The 27,204-nt window shown below is 36.9% G+C and overlaps 1 protein-coding gene across 28 annotated transcripts in view; it reads left to right on the top strand.

Moving 5' to 3' along the window:
* Positions 1 to 27,204, top strand: part of LOC121316704 (neurexin-1-like) — a 442,910-nt gene that overhangs the window by 399,743 nt on the left and 15,963 nt on the right. For 18 of the 28 annotated variants that reach the window (XM_041251793.1, XM_041251785.1, XM_041251784.1 and 15 more), the window contains one exon: positions 22,905 to 22,992. In XM_041251793.1, coding sequence (XP_041107727.1) covers positions 22,905 to 22,992 — 88 coding nt within the window. The remainder of the gene's footprint in view (positions 1 to 22,904; positions 22,993 to 27,204) is intronic. The other 10 variants (XM_041251791.1, XM_041251800.1, XM_041251794.1 and 7 more) reach the window with 1 other exon arrangement.

The raw sequence follows: 27,204 nt of genomic DNA, 5'->3' as shown, positions 1-27,204 counted from the left end.
ATTTTTTTCTGAAATAAGTCAGCTCTATCAGTGGCAAGTTAATTTGTTAAATGTCAAAGTCCTGTCACATACACTTCAAGCTATATTTAATATTCCTGGACCTTTACTTCAAACTAGGAGAAGTTCATGAGCTGATACACAACAGTAATGTCTTTCATTCAATTATGATGTGTTTCCATCATGACCTCCCTTTTGGGTAGTATTCTTTCTATTTGAAAGCAAAAGCAACCATATACATGCTGTTTTGCCTTTCTGAACCAGTACAAAAATAATTAGAAGCATCATCCCTTCTAGAATGAAACTTGAAAAACCAAAACTATGGCATGAAGTTCAAACAGACTGATGTGAAATTAAATTAGAAGAAAGTTTTGTACAGTATTTGCCAATATGACCTGGATATACAGTATGCATATTATAATTACAAAATAAATAAGATATTTACTTTGTGGACTAAATATTAAAGCAGATAAGAATTTGTTTTTTTGCAAACCATTATGCATTTTCTAATTGATCAATGCCCAAATCAACCAACTCTTATAAGCTTAATTAGCTTATTTTACATTCACATCAAATGTGCCATGCAAAAAATGGTGAATCTGCATCTTCCCCTGTCTTTGAAGTCAACCCTTTACACAGCTTCAGGTTTACTGTGTAATCACTTTAAAAATCACTGAATATTCATATTTTAGCTAGAACATATAGTCACAGCCCTTGAAATGAACATATATTGTTTTCATTGAATATGTTAATAGACTTGCAACAGGGCTTTATAGTCGATTCATATCAGCTTTAAAATTAACATATAATTCTGCAGCTTTCTGCTTGTATTTTATCTGTTGTGCACAATCTACAAGCACTAATAATAGGACCAATGATAAATATGCATTCAAAACGTGAACCCTATTTTTCACAATAAGTATTATTCTTCATATCCAGAGGCTGTTCTGGTTGGGTAGTTATGTGACAAGCAATTTTCTACAAAAATAGTCAAGTTCCCTAATCGCTAATTTATAATTTAGCTGAACTCACAGAAAGTGGCATATAAATAAAAAGGCTTACTGGTCTTTTAAAAAATGTGGTGCACACACCTACCCCCAGTCTCTGATTCCTACCCTCACACTCTCTCTCTATCTTGCCACACTTCATATAATCTACAGCTACTCTACATGTTTCTGTTTTTGTCAGTTTTTCTTTAAGTATATATAATTCAATATGTTAACATAACATTATTCAACAGGTTTCATGAAGCAAATGTATAGGGTGATGCAAAACCTTTGGCCATAGCTGTACAGTATAGATCACTGAATGATTGATTTATCCAGCCAAGATCTGTCATCAGTGCATCCTCCTGTCTCGTTATACAATTCAGTGATTATGGTTAAATGTTAACATTTAATAACAAGACTTGTGCATGCAAAAATATTGTTAGAAGAAAAAGCTAATATCAGCTAAATTCTGGATTTGCTGCCTTCAATTTTACTAAATGCAAATTTACCTTTGCTGTTGATAAGGAGAATTTGGAAAATGATCAGACACAATTGACATCACAGTAGGATTGCCATGTAAATACATTTTAAATAATAATTGAAAAAATAAATAAATAAATAAATACGGTGCAATATGTTATAATTCTTGTATATCACAACGCTTGTGCTATAATCTAATAATCATTTAGTGTGTAAAATCAGATTAGAGGCATTTGTACACCCTCTGAGAAGTTCACCGGTGGCAGTGAAGTTCAACATTGACTGATGCGAGTAGCATGTGGTGTCAATTACATGCTGTGGACTGGTGTCCATTGTGGACTGCTGTGAGACAGCAAGAATTCATCTCCATGTCTCTTGACCATTCAGGGCTATTAATGAAAGGTGCCCTTCGGCAGCCAGCTCTGCATTCTGGTTTTAGCTGAAACTTTCTGTAATTTAGTCAAGTATTGTCAAAGTGGTTCACGAGTAATCACGCTCAGATAACAAATGCTGACGAACAGTGCAATTATTTGTCATATCAATCTTCTGTTCTTCCATTTGTCCATATAGTTTATCAGCAGCTTAAAACCTGAAGGGTTAATGGTGTCAATTGCATGTGTTAGTGTTTATGCAGTGGTAATTAATTTCATATTGAATATGGATAACAAAAAAAAAGGCCTTTTCCATATACACCTAAAATGGCCATTTAAAACAAATACTGCGCTAGACTGACTGTATTTTTACTAAAGATTGGTAGTGCCTATCCTAAATATAATTATTAAAAATTATTGTAATTAGTTAACATTGTCATATTATTAAACATTTTACATATCATTTTGTTAGTGACTGAGTGGTTTCTTTTTGTTATATTTTTAAGTTGCAGCATTGGTATTTTGAAAGTGTTCCACTCAGACTATAAATAAATTGATAGCCCTGTCATTGTAACATGAAGGGTCAGTCTGATGGAGGTAATCGCATTCCTGGTGTTTGCTGGCTTTCCTTTAAACTGATGTGCAGGTTCATTTCAATCTATTTTTATAGTTTCCTAAAGAAATGTCTTGGTGTTTCACATAATGCCCACATCACCGTGAGCAATTGATATCGAAGACAAAATGTATTTGGTAGTGGAAATGATACGGTATTGTTAAATGAACGCTACAGTACATTTGTTGAACAAACATGCATATATAAAGCTACGGCCAAAAGTTTTGCATCGCCCCATAGAATTAATTCATTTTGCTTCATAAAGTCGAATGAAACCTGCTGAATAATGTTATGTTAACATATTGAATTACATATTGCTTTGTAGTTTTCCATGTAACTGACAAAAACTGAAATATCTGACATTTCCAAATAATTAGAACGGCCAAATATCGTTATATGCATGACATTAACGTGGCCATCAAATAAACTAATGTACACAACTTTTTTTTATTTGTTTTTATGTACATCTAAAAAAGATCAAATCATGTAGATAATTTTGTGTTAGGATTAAATTAAGATCCGCTACGTTATAAAACCGGGCCATATATATATATATATATATATATATATATATATATATATATATAGAGAGAGAGAGAGAGAGAGAGAGAGAGAGAGAGAGAGAGAGAGAGAGAGAGAGAGAGAGAGAGAGCTAGAGATATAGATATGTTTCAGGTATATTTCAGGCATTTCGCGAAATTACTGCTTTTAGGAGCAACCCATTACATTGTTTGTCTGTTTTCCTCAGTCATTTCATGAAATGCCTAAAAGTTTCAGGTGAGGAGAATCTGTACTTTTTGTGTTACCATTGATTACATGCATTTTTAAAATGCCAACTTTTCATTGTGTTTACTGCATTCTTGTGGTTTATAGTAAGAGATGACTTATAATGAGAGATTATAATTAGGGGTTCTGTGACGGGGTATCCCCGCCCCTGCGTTTATTTATATTGTTATGATTTAAACGTACTGCTTGTTGTTTAATTTAAACACTGTTTATTGTTATTATTTAAATGTATTTGTGTTAAACACTAGTTATTATTTATTCCGTGCCAGAAATACTTGTGTAGAATGTCGCTGTCTACGCTGGTTAACTGATTGCCAGTTTGAAGACAACCACATCAATATAAAAACTGCAGCTTTGGCTGAGCGGGGTTGAGTATGTTAGAGGCGGAACGAGAGATGTGAGTCGTTTAGAAGAATAAGATACATAGCAATTGCTATCTCTACTGGTTTTACACCAGCACAATACTTGTTTGGTTTTGTCTCTGTTTGTTTTGTCTTTAGTGTTTTTTTTCCTGTTTTGTTCAAACCTTTTACTTATTTAATTGTTAAACATGTGCATCAGCGCTTCACCCGTAGTGTTGTGTGTGTCTTTATTTTCTGGTCTGAAGTCACCCACAAGCCATCCTTACCACAGGTTCACATACCTTTCATCATTAGGTTCTCACATGAGTACTTAGAACAACCATGACTGGTCAATTTGACTGGTGTATTAAAAACAACATAATTATTCTAATGAAAGGACAAACAATTGAATAGAAGTTGTAGTTTTATTCAGGAATGTCATTTAAATAATCTACACAACCAAACCATTGCAAATAAACAGACATTTGAACAGAAATGTGTTTATATACATGCAAATTGCATAAAGTGCAATCCCAAAAAATGGTAAAAAAATATACAGGCATATCAAGTACATACAAAACTGTACACCTGAAACAATGTAAATAAGTATCAATTGTTTTTAAAATAAATGAGTTTTTATTGCCTACACAAAACACATATACGCAACCGAAACTATATGTTTATACATGTACTATAATCGAAATGACATGAATAAATATACTGTACATATTTGAACAGAATGGGCTTCATTTACAATCGTTTACAAAGTCTAAGTGCTGCCACAAATCACACAGGTCCTGCGCTTTTCAAAATATGCAGTGCACTTACCACAGACTGACTTTGTGTATTTGGCACAGCTATCAACAGTAATCCAGGCTTCTGGCACCAAATGCTCCATAGGCATATACTAGTACAATGAAAACTTTTAATTTCTCCAGGGCACTGTTTTGCTGTCCTGCATCTTCAGCAATCCATGTTCAATGTGTATTGGGGTGACAATGAATTTCTTACAAAAACAAGTGACTTATAGTAACCAGACTGCAGACAGACAGCCTGGCACTGTGAGCTGTCAAGGGTGATTGATGGACTGTCAAGAGCAGGGATGTCACAGTATTTTGATGGAACAGTTTAACATAAAAATAAAAATAATACAAATGCCTGTAGCATCTTAGACTTAGTTATATAACAGTAAATAAATTAGACTTTTTTTCTCTGCATTGCTGTGTGTTTACTGCGTTTCTCTTGACTGAAACGATAAATAACTCTTACTTCTTTGGTTTGGTAAATTAATAGGCAGGCAGTGATGAAAAGTTACAGTGCCTTGTTCTTGCTGATATTTTCAAGTATTTCTGTTTCATTTACTGACAACCACGTTTGCTAGCGATCTTTGTTTAGTAGGGCAGTTTATATTAAATATGACGTCACTTCTTTAATAGCCTACTTGGATAATCTCATGCATGGCAATTTTCAGAACTTTAGATGTCTGTGTTCATTAGTTAGTTCTGATGGCTCACCGATGGACAAACGCGCCCTTATCACCTTAAACCATGTGAACTCGGTAATCATGGTATAAAAAAAATGGTTACGGTTTCAATACCGTGGCAGTTTATACCACCGGTATACCATGATATCCCTAATCAAAAGGTTCATTGACACAATAGAATAGCCAACAGACCGCTCACTCGAGGAATGCAGACTGATCTAATCAAATTTGGCTGCAAGTCCCGACTGGCCCACAATTACGTGCATCTTTAATAGATCAGAGGGAATATTTAATAGACCTTGTTTGCAAAATTCCCTCCCAATTTTAGTGGTTTCGTTCAGAAACGCCCCAGAATTACATAATCGCACAGAGACATTGCCCCCGCAAATCACTTTAAATTGCGTGTTTATGCCATTGCGTGTGTTTTATAAATCCCATCCAAGAGTTCAGAACGCTCAGCGCCCATTTTACGGTCGTAAAACATGTGCACTCCTTTTACAAATCTGGGCCACAGTGTTTTTTCAGAATGACTGCAACGCTTTCTTTAAAAATAGAACAAACACTTGGAATGCAGTGAATTACTAATGAGCTGAAGAAATTATATTTCTTGCTAAATTTGAGTCTGAAATATAAAAATCTTGCACTCTCCAATGTCCAAAAAATGAACTACAGTAGCATGTCTAAAGAATAATATGAGCATTTTCTTGTCCTGCCTTCTATTGATATCTGGATTTCTAAAGAACTTGTCTGTGCATTTTCTGGTATAAATGTTCTTTGTTGGTGTACCTCCAAGACTGAAATATGTTTGTGGCAATGCTCTCTCTGGAATTAATGAAAAATACTGGCAGTGATTAGCTCTTAATAAGATGCTTTCAAATTAATGTATAATGTATGCTGTTGTCATTTCAAGACATGTATTATGTACTGACCTTTTATAAAAGGGTACTTGATTACTTTCCTGCTTTTCCCCATATCCTATACATAATTCACAGTATTTGCACTGTACTTGTGTGCGATCAATGAAAGTCACATATAAATTGGTTCCCATATGGTTACCTAGTTTTCCTGGATACTGCGGCTGAAACCTTGTGTGATGCATTTTGTTAATTCAGTTTATGTGTTAGTTACCGGTATCTCCTCCAAACCTCCAAAGCCTTATTTCATTTCACTCTATACATAGACCAAAAAAAAGCTTTGCGTCATAGTTAGGCACTGCAAAGAAAATCACCTATATCAACATTGCCAGAATAGAAAACCAAACAGAATATTTGAGAGAGAATTAGCACATAGTTTGGAGCATTAGCCTGCAATTACTTGTATAATGTATTTGATTTCAAACTAATATGGCATAATTGCTACGAAACGCATTTAATGGTGTATGTGCGATGCTTAAATCTGTGTTCTCCACTCGGAAGGTACAGCTGAGATTCTGGGACTGTCTGCCAACAGTTTGTCAGAGCTGCTGTTCATGGTGATGTACGGTACATCTCATCTGCAGAATAAACTGCAGCATCCTTGCTCCGAGCTGACTGACAGCCATTGGCTGCTGAGTGACACGTGACAAATGGAGCCTGCTCAGAGTCTTCCCCTCGCCCATCTGTGTGCAGAGTACTGATAGGCTGGGCTGATGCGCAGGCAATTTATCATCCTGATCTCCCACTGAGTCTAGGAGCTCTCCTGTCACCGGTATTGATTTCAGAGGATGGACTAAATTTCTTAGTGTTTCCTTTAAGAATTAAGAAAAAGAAAAGAAAAAAAAAAGCTTAAAGCACGCAGGGTAGCCAGGCAGACATGGATATGAGATGGCATTGTGCATCCTCCCAGGTAGCTGCTTTTATCACAGTTGTTGCAGCATGCAAGGGGTTGAAGCTGCTATTAGTTAAAAAATAAATAAAAATAGAAAGCATTGCTTTCAAGCTACAACTGCTATAAGATGGGGAAACTGGAATGCACTGTGCAGATAATCTGCTAATGTATTGTTCTTTTTTTGAAGTGAAAGGACTTTATCTCGCTGAACACTTTAGCATGATTGCTTGTTATCTGCACTGTGGTAAAGCTTAGTTTTCAAAGCATGCTGTTCCAAGTTTGTTAAAGTTTAATAGATATGTGTTATTTTTTTGTTTTGTTTTTTCACCGGTTAACGGACCTGGCAAAATGATCTACCTGTATATGCTGTAGCCAGGTTAAAACAAGCATGAAAGTTATGAGAGTATCTCTGCTTTGTGTTTATTAATCCTTATGCCTACAGCTGTGCCTGAGCTAATTTGTAGGTTGTGTGCACTTGTACATAACAGAGGTCCAGGCTTTGCTATTTGTTGTGTTAGTGGGGCCTTGCTAGTCTTGCTTTCAGTTAACTTATGTAAACAGAATATGAAGTGTGTGAATGTACAAATGCCTCCCTTGTGATTTGAAAGAAAAAAAAAACTGAGCCTTTGCCCTAAAGAGTTACAGATTTTCTAACTCAAGTCTCTTGGTATCCATCAAAACTTCAGGACTACCTATTTCCCATATGATTTCTTAAACCAAATTTTATGATCAGATGAATCCAAAATATAACTTTTTTCAGCAGAAAAAAGCAACAGTATGTTTGGAGGAAGAGAGAAGAAGAATTTATAGAAAAGTTAATCATGCCCAGTTAAACACAATGGAGGTTGTGTTTCTTCCTCAGGCACTGGCGCCCTTTGTATTGTAGAAGGATCAATGAATGCTTCAAAATATCAAGAAATGTTGCACTCTTATATGTTACCCAGTGCTAGAAGGCTTATTGGACGGAAGTTTGTATTCTGGCAGGATAATGACCCCAAGCATTCTGCAAAGCCTACAAAAGGAATTTCTGAAAAAAAAGAAGATTACAGTTATGGGTTGGTGTCACAGGGTAGGCTTGAGTGGTGTGTGTGGGGACGTTAGAACCAGAAACCTGGAACTGCCACAGCAGTAGATTCATTAAATAATAAATTAAACACTTAAACACGAAAGAAAAGGACACATTAGCCAAAGTAAACACAAACAATAACTGAAATTTACAAAAGCAAGAACCTTTAAACCTAGCAGCTTGATTGTATTCTATCTCTCAAGTTCAAATTCAAAGGGCTTTATTAGCATGACCAGTTTAGGTTTTGCCAAAGCATCGATGACAGTTGTCATCAATTTACATGTAATCAATCAACAGCTTAGAACATATTTACAAGTGAATATTCATCATCAAGAACAACAATAAAACATTTCAAACAGAAATAATAATATTTTTCCCTCCCTCCCTGTGTGAGGAGCCTCAGTATCACTCCCTGTCCCTCAGGTTGTGGCAGGCGCTTGTGTGCTGGGCTGCCTCTTTTATACAGCTTGTCTGCTCTCCGAGGAGGATGGGGAGTTTTTATGGGTCTGGCAAGTCTGGGAGTTCTTTGCAGAGATGTTGTATTTTTGGGAAGAAGGCTTCCCTTCTTATATTTAGTGCACTGCTGTAAAAAGTGCATCTCTGTCTCAACCTGATTGAGAGGAGAGTGAGCACACAGCCTGTCCTCTTTGGGCAGCCTTGTCTGCCTGTGATGGCCCTTCTCGATGGCCAGGCTGTGCTGATTGAGCCTGTACTTTGTTAAGGTCTGTCTCTGTTTACTGTCTTTCACCCTGGTCAGGTATTCAGCCAGGGTGTCGTGTCTTTTTAGGGCCCGATAGCATTCCAGTTTGCTTTGTGTTTTAGTGTGCTCCCCCCCCCCCCCCCCCCCCAATAAATAAGGTATTCTTGTTTGTTTTGTGAATAATTTGCTTGACTCTGATTGTATTTGTTAGAGTGGTGCTGTCCTGAAGTTGGTTGGTGTTAGTGTGTGTTAGTGCAGTGATCTTCAGGACCAGCTGTCTGAGGGGACTCTGCTCTGGGCTTTGCTCTTGCAGGGCTTTATGTTGGTAAGAGTTTGTTACTATTTTTTAGATAGAGCCAAAATTTAATTGCTATTTTTTGGATATTAATCAATAGTGGGTATTGGCCTAATTCAGCCCTGCACCCATTGTTTGGAGTTTTCCTTTATATTTGCAGGATACTTTTGCAGAGCTCTGTAAACAGGGCTTCTATTGGGTGTTTGTCCCATTTTGTAAAATTCTGCTCTGTGAGCAGACCCCACACTTCACTGCCATACAAGGCAACGGGTTGGATGACACTTTCAAAAATTTGTTGCCAACAAGGAGGGTTTAGGTCAGCTGGGGAATCGTTGGATCACCATGCACGAGTGACCCCTGTGGCTGGCCAGGTTCCTGCAGGCAATTTAGAGCTGTGGTCCTCCGATGCTGTAGTTCTGTAATGGCTTCACGGCGGCCGAGTGAAAAAAAGCATTTGGCTGACGACACCCTTTTCTGAGGACGCAAGTGCTCGTTTCCGTATCTTTTGAGTTAATGCGAGAGTTGCAGTGGTTAGCCATGTTGAATAATTCCAAATTGGGAGAAAAATTAGGGGTAAAATAATTGTCCATTCCACATTTTAAAAAGAGATGGAAAAAAAGAAGAGACAGCTTCTTCAGTCTTTGAGTAAAGCGATATACTCAAATTGTGAAACGTGATTTGAGCAAATGCATAGTTCCTGAACAGATTTTAAAGATGCTGCTCAATTGGCGATTGTTAACAATGGGCATCGAGTGAAATGCAAACTTTTTAATACAATATTTTTTTTTATTCAATGCACATAAAATCAGTCAATTATACTGATAAGGTACACTTCATTGATTAATTATTTATGTATTTATTATTTATGTAGGAAGTTAACCTAGTGAGGCTGTGGCCTCCTGTGCAAGGGGAGTGTGGCAAGCAATTTAGGAGGATAAAGATCTCAATTCAACTCCAAGTGAGTTTGAAATAATGTTTGTAATGTTCTCGCCTTGTTATTTAGAAAATACAGTTTTAGTAGAAAAAATGAACACAATTAAAAATGTATTGTTTTATTCATATTATTAGACTACTGGATACATAGCCTTTAAACTGCAAAATCAAATGTCAGTCCACATTTGTCTAATAACTGTTTTCTAAGTGAAAGAAAGAGAATGAAAGAAAAATGAAAGAAAGGAATGTATGCTTCATAAATGTGTAATATTCTCATAAATCTTAGGAAGGGTGAACTACCACTTTTTAGAAAACAGGTTTTGCAGACCCCGATCAGCACCAGACAGAGCCGCCCCTGTGGAATTAAGACGGAGACTGCTTTTTGACAGGTTTTTATTTGAGATGACAACATTTTCAAAATAAACCATTTTCATTGTTTAGATAATAACAATGAGGTAAAATTAAAGCAATTCAATCAAATTATATGTATATAAAACCATAATCACCATTTATATTTAGAAATATTTTTGCAAGGCTTGCTGCTGTGGCATTTAGAATTGCTCTGACACCCTTACACGCACAGAAGCACTTCTTTGTTTGAAGATGAAGCCGTGCATAGCCCATAGCCTTCTACTGCTGTACGAAGACAAAGTTTGTTTTCTTGGGTACATCATCCAAATTAGGAATAAACTAATGGAAATTAAATTTCACTGTAAAGACGCCCCAGAGATCCTCCAACAGACCGAAGCTGTCTCTTCTTGTGTGCTTCATTCTTTGCTTGTTTGATATTTTTCATTTCACAATTTGATCAAAATAATTTAATTTCGTTGTTTGATCATTTGTAAATGCTCAGATCACAAAATCGTTATTTTTTCCGGTGATTGACTGAATCCTGACTATAAGTGAAACAGATACACTTATCACTTGAGTTTCTTGCTGTTTACAGAAATGGAAATGTAAACACAGCATATTACAACTATTCGGAGTATATTGTGGTTGAAGCCCATTTTCATTTATTGTTTTAATGAGCTTCCTAAACATGTATTTTGTAATAATTGCTTTATACACTGTGTGTGTGTGTGTGAGTGTGTGAGTGTGTGTCTCACACCACACACACAAACAAATATATATATATATATATATATATATATATCTACCATTTTGTAAAGAAGTGCATTACTATGTACAGGTTAATTAAATACTGTAGAAGATACACATAATGAATGTTGCTATTTTAAGTACAGTGCTGTTGGTATACAAATATAATTACCATCAAATGTTGGGGTGTACTGTATTGGGCTGTTTAGATTTTTTTAAACATCTAATAGCCCATTATTTGGATTGATTTGCAACCTGATATAGTGGGAAATTGTCAGAGCCAGCATTTTCTCTTTCTACAGCTAGGATGATGCATCTTTGTCAAAGCTCATCTTGTCAGATGCTTGAGGTAGCAGAGAAGAAAAGGAATCCACAGGGGTTTGTGGAACACATGTGCAAACCCCAGCAGCATCACATTAAAGAATGTGTGCCTCTTACCATCATGCCAGCATGTGCTTTCAGTCTTATCACTTTTAGAAGATTTTAATTAGCAATTTCCTAGCACCTCCATTTGCTTCCACACCTTCCAGCTGCAGTAAGCTCTCGCCATTTTATTAACGATTCTGTGGGAATCTGTAAATTAGCCATGGTGGTACAACATATTTAATGAGGGAACACCGGTCTAAAGAGCCCAGCATGCCAGGATGTTAGGGAAAGCGTAGCTCAAAGTATCCAAGCAAGCGGAATCGCACTGGAAAGGAACTGACACTGTCTGAACTGTGGGATATTGTTTGAACCTCAGCTTGGGCTGTGTTTTGCTAATCCTTAACTGGGAAGGGGCATATATGGCCAACTGTTCGGAAATTCAGTCTTACGTTGTAAATATAAATACACTGTTTAAAAAAGACCATTATAGTGGTGCTGACCAAGTAAATATAAAACGGAACTTCTCTCACACTGTAGCAGCTGTGGTCCGTCGTTGGATGGCCTCCTCTAGCGATTGAGGGTACCCCAAAGTTGTGATGATTTTCAGATTTTACAATCGACACGGACTTGGGTGGGGTCTGGTCCTGCCATAATCTGCACTATGACTGTGTCAGAGTGTAAGCCTTTGTATTGTATTCAGATCTACTTTGGCATAACTGTTATAAATGTTAGCTTTTTCTGTCCCGGACATTTATTTGAAGCACAGTCTACTTCTGGTGAATACACTCAGCTTATTTGGTTAAAATGTCTAACCTTTTGTTAGACAGGAACAAGGACAAGGGGAATGTTTAAGAAATTGGTTCATTGGTATTTTGACTTTCGAATCCTTTTTTGGCATGAGTGGTTAGATGGATCATATGTTGAATCACGTGAAACTTTATAAAGTTTTCTTATGGCTCTGCCTGCTATAGTTAGGATAGGCAGAATGTTGCATGAGATAAAAACATAAACAATGCAGTGTTGTTTTTCTGTGAGGCTTTGGTATACAAGAAGCACTGCAAGTGTAACAGTGGGTTTATTTTTTAGATAATAGTGGGTTTTTATTTTGCAGATGCTAAAAGATTTATTTTTAATTTGCAGTTGCTGAAAGTTGTCATTGCTGGTATTAATTAGCACAGAGATAAAGGGGCTCCTTTCAGCTGTCAGTGTGGAGAAACTGTAGGGTTCATCAGTATTCAACTGATAAAGTCCAGTGGATTTCAGAAGATGGGAAGTATCAGTACTATACAGGCACAAGAACAAGCACCAAAACCTTGTCTGTTTTTTTGTTTTTTTCTTTCTGCATCATATCAGCACTAAGGCACAAATGTATTTCTAGCCTTAGGGAGAAAGACCATTTAGCAAACATGCATGTGGTGAAAAGAGGGAATTGATTTGCAAGTTTGTTTTATTGAGTTATCAAGCCGCTACTATGCTTTTGAAAGCAGCACTTGGAAAAAAAAAAAAAAAAAAATACAGTTTTTCTCTCATATATCCTTTCCACGGAGGTGAATTATTAAGATGCATTATGTATGGACATATTTATAACGCCAAGTCAGAATATGATAAATAAGATTTGTAGGCAATTATTCACAATTGGCACCCTGTGGTCAAAGAGTGCTGGCTTGTTCTGGTAAATAATTAGGTCTCTTCTAATTTTTGTTCTTCCTGAATGAAAAATGAATTGCTAGCACATCTCAAAGTATAAGAAGTGCTACAGAGTTATGAGGCCAATCATGTAACTCTTCACTGTTTACATACAAAATAAATAGTCGCCGACATGCTATACTTGTTAGGTGGTAATTAGCTTTGCTGTATCATGTTATCTAAAATATGAATGTAATGCTGTACACACATTATTAGAAAGATGGGGGTAAAGTCACTTGTTTCTGGTATTCATATTTCTTTGTGTCTTGCTAGCCTATGTCTTGTGAAAAGACTTTGCTGTTTGACAAGATTCAAGAGATAAGCCTTCGTTCAACAGTATGCTACATTCCTTCAGGATGCAAGAAACTAGTTTTTTTAATTGTTTTTCTTCAATTAAAAGCAGTTATTATGTGTGTTATATTATGCCAAAGCACTGGGGGGTACCTATAGCAGTTGTAGTGCTTCAGTAAAATATGAACTGAATACCTAGTGTACAAGAAAGTGTAAGAGGGGTGATATGGTAGAATATGTTTGAAACATACACAGTAACACTAGTAATTTTCTCTGCTATTAATGTTACACCTAGAATATTAGTGCTCTTAAATGACTTGGTAATTATTCTCTCAGCTCGTGTTATCCAGAGGCAAACCTTTAATTTCTTCAATCGCCATCTCGAGAGCAAAGCGTTGTATAGTGGAAGCTGTATTGAAAGAAACATGTTTTAGAGCAAACATGTACTTTAATACAACATTTGGCACTACAACAGGTTCAAAAAATAGTTTTGGAAGCCATACTTTTTTGACTGTTTTGTACTTCCTGTGTCATTTCACTTGGAGAGTAAAACTATCCCCACGGCTTCACTGACTTCTTTCCTTTCAATAACCAATCAGCTGCTTCCCCTATTAACTGACATGCTTTTTCATCACATATTTTTACCCAGAAGACATGAGGTGAAATGCACTCTGGTGTACAAAACAGGTAATCCAAGAATGAAGCACATAAACTAGAACCACCAAGATTTCTGACTACATACAACCACTGCACCCGCAAAATGTGAGGCTCCATTTTAACATGGCTTCGATATGAAAATGAAAAACAAACGGATACAACTTAATATTTTTATTTATGAACATCATACATAACATTTTCAGAGCAAAAACACTGTGTTCACATTGAAAATTAAAGTTTTTTCTTATTTTTTTCAAAAACAGCACATATACATAAACATGAAAAACTGTAATAAAATAGACTTTACACAATAAACTTCTGTGTAAACAAATGAAGAAAGCTGTCTGCACATATCCAATTATAAAACATAAATAACTAGTTATAAAAATAGCATAAAACAAAAATATAGCATAACTTATGCATCATGAAACCGCTTTGAGTGAAACAGAGTTCAAAGGCTGACTGTCTGTCTGTTCAGAGTTCTGTTACAGCTTTTTCAGTACAATCTATGCAGAAAACACGCTTTTCAACTGTAGCACTGCATTTGCCACTGACTGCCTTTTCACAACAGGCGCAGACATCAAAAGTTCTGTTTTTATTGCATTTGCAACCTGGCATTGTCTTTTATTCCGTCTGCCAGTGGGCTCAGCGCTGGCTGAAGGTTAAGGGGCATTTGGCAGCCAGCTTTCATGTCTTTTATGTTTCTACCGTACATTCAGGGCTAGCTGCAATATGAAGTCACTCCGAGTGTTTGTGTTGCCTGTGCACTTCTTGTGTAAAACAAAAGCCAGGTCCAAAACATTATAAAAAACAGCCACAGGCCACCTGTGAGTACCACCTTTGACAGAATACAGCCGTGCCATTTGATCCAATATATCCACACCGTACAGTCTTTGGCTTTTGTTTAGCATCAGTCCCGATGGTCACTGATTTGTGCAGAAAGCTTAGAATAAGCAATTTTTAAAATTTATTTTACACCTGTACACACTCAGGATGGCACAGTCGTTCTGCCTCAGGAGTGTAGTGGAATGTAGGGGTTCTCGCAGGACAGGCAGACAAGAAAAAAGTAGCGTAGCTATATCACACTGTATTGTGATTCAATGTGTATATTTTGTGACAACTGCTAACAATAATAATAATAATAATAATAATAATAATAATAATAATAATAATAATAATAATAATAATATGATGTGTTGAATGACTTTCATTAGTGTTTCAGCACTCGACAGGAGTATATAATATGTTCCTTCACAATGACTTTGATTACAAATCCCAGACTTAATTGTCGGCTACATTGTATTCATTTCAATATGGTGGTTGAAGGAGTGTAAGTGCCTATAACTTATTCATTTTTACGATTCTGCAGCTGAAACACCGTATGGGTAATTAATTCAAATATTTAGTAACACTAAAGAACGGGCAAGCAAGAGATATTCACAAACGCGGAGATATTTAAATTTGAATTGCAAAAGCCGTTCAAAAAGCGGTTATGGCAGTGCCAAGTTGTACCAGGCATCATCTTTTAAAAAGTAAATGCATCTGTTCTGTAACATGTGTTGCTTTAATCACTCCACATTTGAGATGTGTGTAATGGAAGTGCAGAATGGCTATGATTTATGGAATTATTGTGGTAGCTACAATTACTTAAATTGCATCAGGATTAGATTCTATATCCCAATTTGTATTGCTCCCTAGCCCAGAAATTAATTCCTTTGGAGAACTTACAGATTCTTGATTTTTACTTGCCAACTCAAAAAATGTTAAAAAAGGGACCATTAAAAAAAAAAAAAAAAAATTAAAAAAAAAAAAAAAAAAAAGATTTTTAGTGATTTGTAACCTTTCACCCACTTTGGGACTTAGTTAAGATAGAGTCAATTATTAAATTCATCTAAGGAGAAGATCTAAATTAACACAGAATTTTCTGTGAAAAATCCACTAATGCTGATTATAGTGTAGCACTACTTTGCAAGTTAATCTGTCAATCAGATGTCGTCAACTGGCCTTGTGTCAGCGTTGGAGGGGAAATGAACTACTTATGGACTGGAATTAGTTCCTCCCAGTAGGGGAGAATGATGTGCTAGCAAGGGACAAACCTTAATGGGCCAAATGGCCTTTCCTCGTTTCCAAACATGTCTTATGTTCTTATGTATGATTCAGACTTCCAGGATTGACAGGAAAGGCGAAAAACTTCATACTAAAAAAAAAAAATTAATAACACTACCGGTAGCTGGATTATAGTGATGAGCTACACAGTATAGAAACTAATTAAGTGAACAAGATCCCTGATTGACAGCTATGTGATTTGTAACTTTTCATCCACTTTGGGAATTAGTTAAGGGAGAGTCAATTATTAAATTCATCCAATGTAAATTAACACAGAAACTTCTCTGAAAAGTACACTAGCGCTGTCTATAGTGTATCACTATTTTGCAAGTTAATCTGGCAATCAGACGTTGTCAGCTGGCATTGTGTCAGTGATGGAGGAGTAGTGGATGTGGTGAGATGAAACTTTCAACGGATGCTCCTCTGTGGTGTATTTACTACTTTGTTCTTACAAGTTCTTTCATAAAATGAAACTTAAACATCCCCAACACAACCTCCCCCCATTATAATTAAAACAACATAGTAGCAGGTTTGGTTGGGACACTGGTTTATTATATAGAAAGAATGGCCAAGCAGATTTCTCAACTCATTTAAATGAACTTTGCACTTGTCTGAATTTACATTTACATTTACATTTCAATGGTGTTCTAATGAATTTTGATATTTCCCAGGAGTCCTTATCAAAAGGTAATGGCTGAGGTTTTTATGTATTGTCATAAATTGTCCGTCCTGGGGGACTTTCAGTTAATTGAAGATGGTCGTGTAGGCACTGAGCTCTCACACTCACGCCTTTTTTTCAAATATTTCTCAATCTATATTCTTTTTAAAACGCATTATAAGCAACATTTTTTTTTTCTTCTTTTTTTTTTTTTTTTTAATGGAAACCTCTGTCAAACGAGCGGCAGATGCGATGGATGGAAATATCCCTTCCCTGTCGAACAAAACTATGGAAAAGAAACTCGTTAAAAAAGTCGCCTTTGTATCGGTGTACACCCCGACGGTATTTGATCTTGAATTTTTTAATTCATTGACCAAAATATTATTATATTATTATAATATTATTAGACCTATCAGATGAACGCAGTGATAAATCTTACTTTAGACAGGGCAGCAGTGCAATACACAGCACCTCGCTTCTTCTGCTATGCAACGCTTAATTTCTGATTTAGCTCTAGTTGATGTCTGACATGTGTTTAGCCCTTCAGTGAGAGAATTCACTTTCTTCTCGGTCAGACATAAATCCTTCTCTAGGATTGACTTAATTTTTACATCAAAATAATTTTTCACTGAAGTACATAGTGCAGAAATACTCTCTATGTCACTTTCAGTTCATCACGCAAATTATTGCTGGTTTATCCCTATTGAAATTCCTACTCGAGCCCCACAGTGGCGTTTCAACACCACACTATTACAGAACAAATCATTCCAAACAACACTACGTTCCAAACTAGATGAGTTTCTCGGCTTCAACCTTGGTAGATGATCCCTCATCTTGTGGGAGGCAGTTAAGGGTTTTATTAAAGACACAGCCACTTTATTCCCCTCTCATCTCAACAAATCAAGGCTCAGTAAAATCAAAAGAACTAGAAACCAAACTAGCCGTCTTGGAACACATGTTACAAAACTTGTTCTCTGAGGCCTCTCAGCCGGAAGTAGATCTTGTCAAAAAAGAACTTAATATCCTACTTAAGCAGTGCCCAGAGTTTCTTATCCACAGGTCCAACGGTAGCAGAGCTAGTCACCTCCTAGCTATGATACTCCATCTTAACGAACGTTTCGCAGACATTTCGTCTATTAAGACCATACATTTTGTCTGACCACGTTCAAATAAACTCTGAATTTCGCTCCTTTTATTCCAAGCTGTATAGCGCTGAGGTTCTTTTTGATGAAGATAATTGTAAACAGTTCCTTCAAAAACTTAATTTGCCACGCCGATTAGCCTTACTTTTTGGAACCAATTGAGACCACTATTATTGAAAATGATACATACTGCTATAGACAAGGGCTTGTCACTTGAACCATTAGCTCAGGCTATCTGCCAATCTACCACTCATTCCCCTATCACTCTCAATAATACACATCACCACTTTTCACTTTGTGTCGATGATGTATTGCTCTTTGTTAATAATTAGCCCCAACCAATCCCCCACCTTTTGTCTATTTTTGATGATTTCAGTTGGTTTTCGGGAGACATTATTAATTGTTGTAAGCCTGCTCTAATGTCCTTGAATGATGCAATGAAGGCTATAGCTTTACCTTTAGACATTCTAGTGGTTAAAGATTTTAAGTATCTTGGGGTAGACATTCTCCCCTCCTTGCAGTCCATGGCACTAATTAATTTTAATAAGAGATTTAAACAGGTGGAAGCTGATTAAATAGAAGGCTGCATCTCCCTATCTCACCTCAAGCCTGCATCTCCACAATAAAAATGAATGTACTGCCATGCATTGATTTCTTTAGCGCTATGCCCCCCCCCCCCCCCCCCCCCCCCCCCCCACTAGATATTGGAATAAATTGCACTCTGATTTCTAAATTCATAAGGAGGGGGAAGCGTCCGCATCTCAAGTGGTCTACTTCACAGCGTGATAAACCCACTGGGGGTTTGTCTTTACCAAACTTTAAGTACTATTTTTGGTCTTTTGTGTGTCACCCAATTACTGTTTGGATTGATCCTAATACTCCTGTTTCATGGAGACCATTAGAGGAAAACCTAGTATATCCACATAGACTCCAAGACTTTACTCTGCTGTTCCTTTTAAGTGATGTAATCTTCGTTTACATCTCTTAGTGGAAAAGCATATTAAACATCGATCCAAATGGCTCTCATACTGCGATTCTCCATAATTTCGCTCTCTTATAAGGTGGTTCCCCCTTTTTATTTCCACAATGGAAAGACAAAGGGATTCATATTTTTGCAGATATTTGCAAAGGTAAACAGCTTCACACATTTCAATTGCAATACGACTTGCCAGGTACGTCTTCTTTTACCTTTGACTTCGTTCTCCTATGGTGTTCCCTGGGGGACAGATTTGCCTTCACATGTACAGCATGACATGTTAGGCACAGAGGGAAAAACTAAACGGCTGGTTTCCTCACTTTATGTTAATTTCCTTAAGTCATATAAACCTGTGGTGGTTAACAGTATCTGGAATAGGGATTTATCTAATGAAAATGAAGAAATCTGCAGGGAAACTGTATTGGGATAATCTAAACTCTGCTTCCAAAACTCCAAACCATCAGCATTCATTTTAGTTGTCTTCATAGAACTTATTTAACTCCTCGAAGACGCCTACAAATAAAACTTCTCCCTACCCCTGCATGTGCATACTGTCCCTTAGATACTGTTGGCTCCTTTCTACATATGGTTTGGGAGTGTTGTTGTGGCTGTGTTTTGGGATCAGGTCTCTTCAACTTTGTGCACTGTTCTGTTAGCTGCTCTCACAGCAGCTAAAAAAATGATACCTCTTCATTGACAACCTCTGCATTCCCTCCCCTACCGTCAATGGACCCTGGTATTTTCTTGATATAATTTATATGGAACTTTCTACTGCTCGGGTCCTTGACTTTAGGGAGAGGACTGTGCAGGCCTGGAGATTGGCTACAGACTCCATTAGATCTTTGATTAATCATTCTTCAGTTTTATCTGACTGATACTAGTTAGAGAGGTCTTTGTGGGGGGTGGTTGGGAGGGGGGGGGGTGAAAATGTAAAACTTGGGGAATCATTGTATCATATTTAAAATTATATGTTTTTGTATTCTCCCCATTAAACATTTGATCACAAAAAAAAACCCTCCATCCTCATCCCACATCATTAATGTGACAGGGTAATGAGGTCTAACAATGTTTTAATTTCCATTTCTAGCTTGAGACACGACATTAAATGCATCCTCGTTTAGGGGGCTAATATCTCTTCTTAGAACTCCTTAACTTCCTTCACCTGAGAACTATACAGTAAAAAGATTCCTCCTGTAAGAAATAATAACACTTTATCATGGAACAATGGAAGACAGCCATCAGACAGCAATCTTTGTGGAGGGGTCAGGAGAGGAATCATTGCAGTTTGACTTGTGCATTGTTAAAAGCTACAGTCTGAGTGGCTGATTGTGCTTCTTTCCAGGCTTTTCATTTAAATTGTTCCTAATAATAAACTTTAGTACTAGTACTAAATTTTGTGCACAAATTTGTTTACATCCCTGTTAATGAGCATTTCTCCTTTGCCAAGATAATGCATCCACCTGACAGGTGTGGCATATCAAGAAGCTGATTAAACAGCACGATAATTACACAGGTGCACCTTGTGCTGGGGACAGTAAAAAGCCACAATAAAATGTGCAGTTTTGTCACACAACACAATGCCACAGATGTCTCAAGTTTTGACTGCAGGAGTGTCCACCAGAGCTGTTGCCAGAGAATTGAATGTTCATTTCTCTACCATAAGCCGCCTCCAACGTCGTTTTAGAGAATTTGGCAGTATGTCCAACAAGCCTTACAACCGCAGACCACGTGTAACCACGGCAGCCCAGGACCTCCACATCTGGCATCTTCACCTGCGGGATTGTTTGAGACCAGCCACTCGGAAAGCTGATGAAACTGTGGGTTTGCGTAACCGAAGAATTTCTGCACAAACTGTCAGAAACCGTCTCAGGGAAGCTCATCTGCGTGCTCGTCGTCCTCACCAAGGTCTTGACCTGACTGCAGTTTGGTGTCGTAACCGACTTCAGTGGGCAAATGCTCACCTTCGATGGCCACTGGCATGCTGGAGAAGTGTGCTCTTCATGGATGAATCCCGGTTTCAACTGTACCAGGCAGATGGCAGACAGCGTGTATGGCGTCGTGTGAGCGAGCGGTTTGCTGATGTCAATGTTGTGAACAGAGTGCCCCATGGTGGCAGTGGGGTTATGGTATGGGCAGACATAAGCTACGGACAATGAACATAATTGCATTTTATCGACGGCAATTTGAATGCTTAAACTATTTTAGAGCTTAAACTATATAACAGGATGAGGTCAACTACTGCTGCCGTATTTCTAAAGCATAGATACTGTATCTTGTCCTGTATGTTAATCCGATCTGCAGGATCATCTTGTTGCAACAGAAGAGAAATCCAGATCCCACATACTGTACAGTATGATATTCCGTAGGATTGGTTAGACAAACCTGGATCTATCTGCTTACCTGATACCAAATCTTTGTTTTTAAACAGTCATATTTGCTGAGTCTACCATTATATTTTACTGCCAATCTGCAGTTTTTCTGAAAGAGAAAAGACGGCAACTGTTTTGAATCCTTATAAATCAGGTTCTGTATGTTACGGTGTACTTGCAGCTATGGAAACATTTTAAACTGCAGTAAATGTTTATGTGGACTGACAACCATTCAGTATATATGGAAAGATAGGTGGCTATGTTAAGGTGGAGGGTAAAAGCACAAGGCTGCTACTGGTATACATGTATATTAATCATTAAATATATACCACTGTAATGACTACTGTAGAAGCTCAGGTCACAGTTTTGTTTTTATTCTCATTTTGCAAGATGTTCATTTGCTTGAAAACACTCCAGGCTCATTACGAAGTCCACTCTTGGTGAGGCCATTACTGTATGCCTTGGATAGCTGATAGATTAAATCCTATTAAAACTGGTTCATTACAGCATGTTCTTCTTCGTTCTGCAAGTAAAATGCAGGCTCCTGGGGACTGTATTGTAAAGTAGGTGGATTTTATTTAAGTCGACTGTCAGGAAGCTGCTATCGGCCAATTAAGCATAGCTGTGGAGGCAACCTCATCTGTTGTCTCATGAAGATTCTGCCTGATCGTCCCCCGCATCTGAATTAGAAGCGCCTGGCATGCGAGGTGCACTCCTTGTAAAATACTGAATTACCCTTGTCTGATTTTGGCATTGACCCGAGGGTAAATGTACTGTAGTTACACAGTCTAAAACCTTTTCACTGAACCATCTTAATAAAGATACTGCGGTAAACTCAGGGGAAAAAGCAAATCAAATCATTTGGACTGATAGATGTGACACGTTTGAGTGTCTGTGTTGTCTACAATTGGTTCAAGCAATATTTTCAAGGAGAGCCGTGGCAACTGATTTTATATAGTGCTGTATGTCAGAACAATGGATGATGTTATACAGAAGATTTTAAATGGCTTAAATGACAAGCAGAGAAATACATTTTCATCCAATCGCCTCCAAGTAATTAAGATACCTCCCACATAGGCAGAGAAGGAACAACTGTTTTTTTTTTAAAGATGAATTATGGATTAATTAGATGTAATCAATCATTTTGTCTTTCTAATTTGGATATAACCACAGGTAATGTCTATAGCTGGACCATTAATGTACAACTGTAAGCATGAAAACTTTCTTGCATTGGGATTCAAATTCAGAACGTAAAATAACATTTCTGGTCAATCTGACATCTGCTGGCCAAAAAATAATGTATGCCATTCCCTAGAGCATGCTAGTAGGTCTGAAAACACTGGACAAAAAAAAGTACTCTAGTGGCAGAATTAGGAAAGAGAAAAAGTGAACTTTGTTCATCAGTCAAGCACAGAACCTGAACAACATATGCTGGTTGGCTTGGCAACATGGTTAGCCAGTGAGTTCCAATGGCAGAAGAGTTGTACACACAGCTCCATTAATTGTTGTTTTAATTTAAATAGAAGTTGGGTCCACAACTTTAATCCTTGATATCTTTATCCAAATGCATCTGCTCATTGTTTTGTTATTGTGTATTACACTATAAACACAGGTGGAGCCGACCACCATGGCAAATAGAGAACATTATGAAACCATGTGTTCTGCATTCTAATAATCCTGTGTTCTTTTTTACAGCCTACAGATGACCTGCTTGTGGCATCTGCTGAATGTCCAAGTGATGATGAGGACATTGATCCATGTGAGCCGAGCTCAGGTGGGTTAGGTTAGTCATCTCTTTTTACTACTTCTTTCTTGGTGTCAACGTGTTTGTGCTTTTAACATTGATATCATTAGAAGGAGTTTTTTGTTTTGTGTTTTTGTTTTTTTCTCGTTTTATGTCCCCCGTACAACGTGGTTTGCTACAAATAATTACCCCCACTTCTTATAAATACCTCAGGGGCTTCTGAAAGAGAGAAAGGGGGAATAGGTAAATCCTTATTACTAATACAGTATGCCCAACTCTGTCCATAAATCAGGTCTAAGTCAGATATGGGTTTAAGTACGGTGATGGAGGATGATCCTTGTGTGAAACACTGTGATTGATTTTAAACAGCTTTCTGTGAAATAGAGGGATGCTTGAGTGATTCATTAAGTTTATCTGACACCTTTTGCTAACCTGGTATAATTTATTATGCTTAAGAACATAAGAATATAAGAAAGTTTACAAACGAGAGGAAGCCATTCGGGCCATCTTGCTCGTTTGGTTGTTAGTAGCTTATTGATCCCAGAATCTCATCAAGCAGCTTCTTGAAGGATCCCAGGGTGTCAGCCTCAACAACATTACTGGGGAGTTGGTTCCAGATCCTCATAATTCTGGCTTATCATATTTTTTGTTATGTTGGTCTATAGTGAAAGGGAAATCCAAAGATATATATCTAGAGAAAAATAGATGCATCTCTGAAATGGTTATATTAAGAAGTATATGACTGTTTTTATTTTATTACAAAGGCCCTGGTCAGTTTTAAGCATCAATATGTTACAAAATACTGCGAGATGCTCATATTAAAACCAGTGAGTTAGACCAGCCAATCATGCTATTGTTTTTCAGTCTGAAAAGCGATATACCACTAATTGGGACCTCAAAACCATTAATGAAACATCTGAATCTCTTATGAGTTTTGTGCATTTATTGCTACAGTGCACAGCAGGAATGCAATGTGGAATAATTATCATTACAGATTTTGTTCAAGTATAGAATTTTTTTGGTTAATCAAGTTTAAATTACTTTTTTGTTTTTTATTTATTTCACAATAAAAACAGACGACATCTCTCACCTATTTTTTCTGTACTAATCCGTACTAAAGAATTGCATTAATACAGCACTTTTGCATTGACAATGTGAACTTGGTATTGTCATACCTGCCTTGTTTCCACTTTCCCGTATTAAGTTGTGTTGATAATTCCCCTTAATTTATATATTCAAGTATAAGAGACACACAATATGAAAACAAATTCAATGTATAAGAACAAATGAGACAGAACCTGTGATTGTAGAATCATTTTTTATCTTACTAAACAAAATAAGTCATGGCTTATCATTGCAGCAGTGTGAAAAAATAAGACCGCAGTCCCTACCGCAGCTGTGTATTTATAACTAGTTTATATTTACCATTGAGATTATCTTTTTTTTTTCTGTACTATTAGTTTACGCATATGGTGTTTAATAATGTATATGGTAATTGCGGTTGTACATTCTTACTATGCATCTCATGAAGAATAAAAAGTCTTACTCAGCTTTGAGGAAGTGCCAGATAAGTATGCTCTTTAAAGAGGGCACGGTGGGGTGTCAGTCAGACAATGTTAGCTGTCAGGTCTTAATCACTAGTAACTTACCCTAGTGCTTTATTAACAAGTAGAAATGGGCTCTTTTCTGAATCAGGTATCAGCCCCGCACTGCTGCAGATAATCTCCCCCAGTTCTGCTGTTAGATCAGCCTGCAGTAAATGGAATGCTTTGCTGTTCCAGGCTCGACTGGCTATGACCTTCCTTTCTACCATCAAGGGAAGGTAAACCTCTTGGGGAGAATCTAGATCTGGTTTAAAATAAACCACAAAGGAAGTCAACCCTATTTGAATCAGAACCAGATTAATCCGCTCATTTGAAATAGTAAAGATGTTTGGGTTTTTTTTTGGTTTGTTTTTGCTGCGTCAGTAACCCTGTCATAGGTTTTAGCCAGTACACCTTGCTTAAAAGTGGTTCCAATCTATTTGTCCAACTTGACTTTCACAGGAGCAACATTATTTTCAATTCATATACCTCTTCTATGAAGTATTGATGTAATGGCACTACAATTTACCTTTTTATTAATGTTGTTGCAAATCGTTATCTATTTTGAAGACAGAGAGTGAAAACGTTCTATGCTATACACTTGGGACTATTTAGATTAATGATGAATGGCATACATTATGTTTATATTAAGTAGATAATAACATAAAACATGTGTGCAATTTCCCTGTAAACTTAAAGTGATTTAAAACCTTGATTTTCATGGGGTTTTTTTGTTTTGTTTTTATAAATAAAGAAATATGGTAGGCCTTTCTAATGTGACTGTGATTTTCAGGGGAAAAAAAGCAGATGAACATAGTATGGGTTACATAGATGGAGGTAAACTGTTTATGGTTGCAGTAGCCACTGGATAAAATTGACTTGACTGTTATCTTCTGCAGAGAAATAACACAAAAAAGCTCTGATCAATGAAATACACATTATCATCCACTGAGAGACAGAAATAAAATACACAGCACATAAAACAATTATTAGGTGCAGGCGAGACATTGATTTAAAAAGATGTCAACATTATTACTCCAGATGGCAGCAGGAAAGTTAGTCGCTCAGAAAAAGACATTCTTTAAGCCAAAACAACTAGAGGCTTCCACCCCTCAAATTGTTATTTTTTTGCACCAGTGAATTAAATGTGTGGATTAAGCAGTATTATTATCTTCAGCTACGTTTGTTTCATTGTAGGGCTGTCTTCACAGGGCTTTTCGTTTAGAAGTGTGTCTTTTCTCACAATTGCCAGGTTAATGTGCAGGCAATAACCAGTGCTAGATTATGTTCTGTCTGTTAATCAAGCAGTGAGGCACAAAGTCATTGGAAACAGCACAGAAGAGAACTGTATTTTATGTTGCATCCTTCAGCAATGCATTGTAACACAGTTGATTAGTTTTACTCAGTAATGATACACATCCAGATCTAGCTGATGGAACAAACTTAGACCCGTTCCGTTTGTCTCACTATTTTTATATACTTTTGTACCCAATGATTACAGCCACCATTTAACAAAACATTATGCTACATGGCAATGCATTTTGTAAAGTGATGAATGAGGCTGTTTGCCAATGACATATACAGTAAATTACTTGTTAAGCACTGTTCTGGCAGATGACAGCCATGAATACATTATGCTACTGTTAAGTAGGATAGAACTAGGATTGTTCAGTCAATTTAGCCGTGTATGTATTCACATTTATTTGCAGGGGCACATGATATAAACAGCTTAGGTATTTTTTTCAACATTTAGGGGTAGCTGTACTAAGATGGGCCAGTCCCAGTGCAAACATACCGCAATTTGCATTTTCTTTACGACAATTCGCAAAGTGCACATTTTGCCGTATGTACTAAGAAAATATGTTAATGAAGAGAGCCGCAATATACTAATTTAAATATTATTTGCATCATCTTAGCGAGAGTTGTGTGACATTTTTTCAAATAAAATAACGGCAGGTGAGTTGTAGTTTGCTGCAGCAAAGTGCCCGAAGGATAACGTCTATACATGCAGGGGTGCAAGAATCAAAATAACATTGTTTTTGTTAAACGTAAACGTCATCTGTACAATGCATTCTGTTCCAACTTCATTTTACCTATTTTAATACTGTTATATATGTAAAAAATTAAAGACAGTTTAATCCTATCAGATTCTATAGTGGGGCCCCAACCTTCACTCCCAAAAAGCTTTTCATAATCATACAGCAGCCCCTCGTTAAACCGGACATGTTTGTCCAACATAAGTAGGTGTCTGTTTTAAAAACAATACAATAAAACCACATACATTTACAGTTCTCAATGCATTTTAAATATAAATCATTGCTCTGAAATAAGACTAATGTGTTTTTGGTAGGCAACACATTACATTATGTAACAATATAATTCTGTACAGTAGGCCTATACTTGTACTTTAGCCTCCTGGTAACAGAGAATAAATCATGCTGCTTCATTGTACGCATTGGTGTACAATGCAAATAAAAAAAAAAATATTTTAAATTGAAAATAATTGATTTTAGGGTTTTTTGTTTTATTTTATTTTGGTCTACTTAGTAGCCTGGACAATTAACACAAAATATATCATGCTCCTATACAGATGTTCAGAATGAGCTGGAGGGGTTAGTGGCACATATGTGCAGTCTATAGCTCCCAACGCTGGGAAAACCAGAAATGT

Source organism: Polyodon spathula, chromosome 6, assembly GCF_017654505.1.
Source record: "Polyodon spathula isolate WHYD16114869_AA chromosome 6, ASM1765450v1, whole genome shotgun sequence".
NCBI lineage: Eukaryota > Metazoa > Chordata > Actinopteri > Acipenseriformes > Polyodontidae > Polyodon > Polyodon spathula.
Note: the sequence above shows the minus strand (reverse complement) of the source record. Positions and strands in the feature narration are given on the sequence as shown.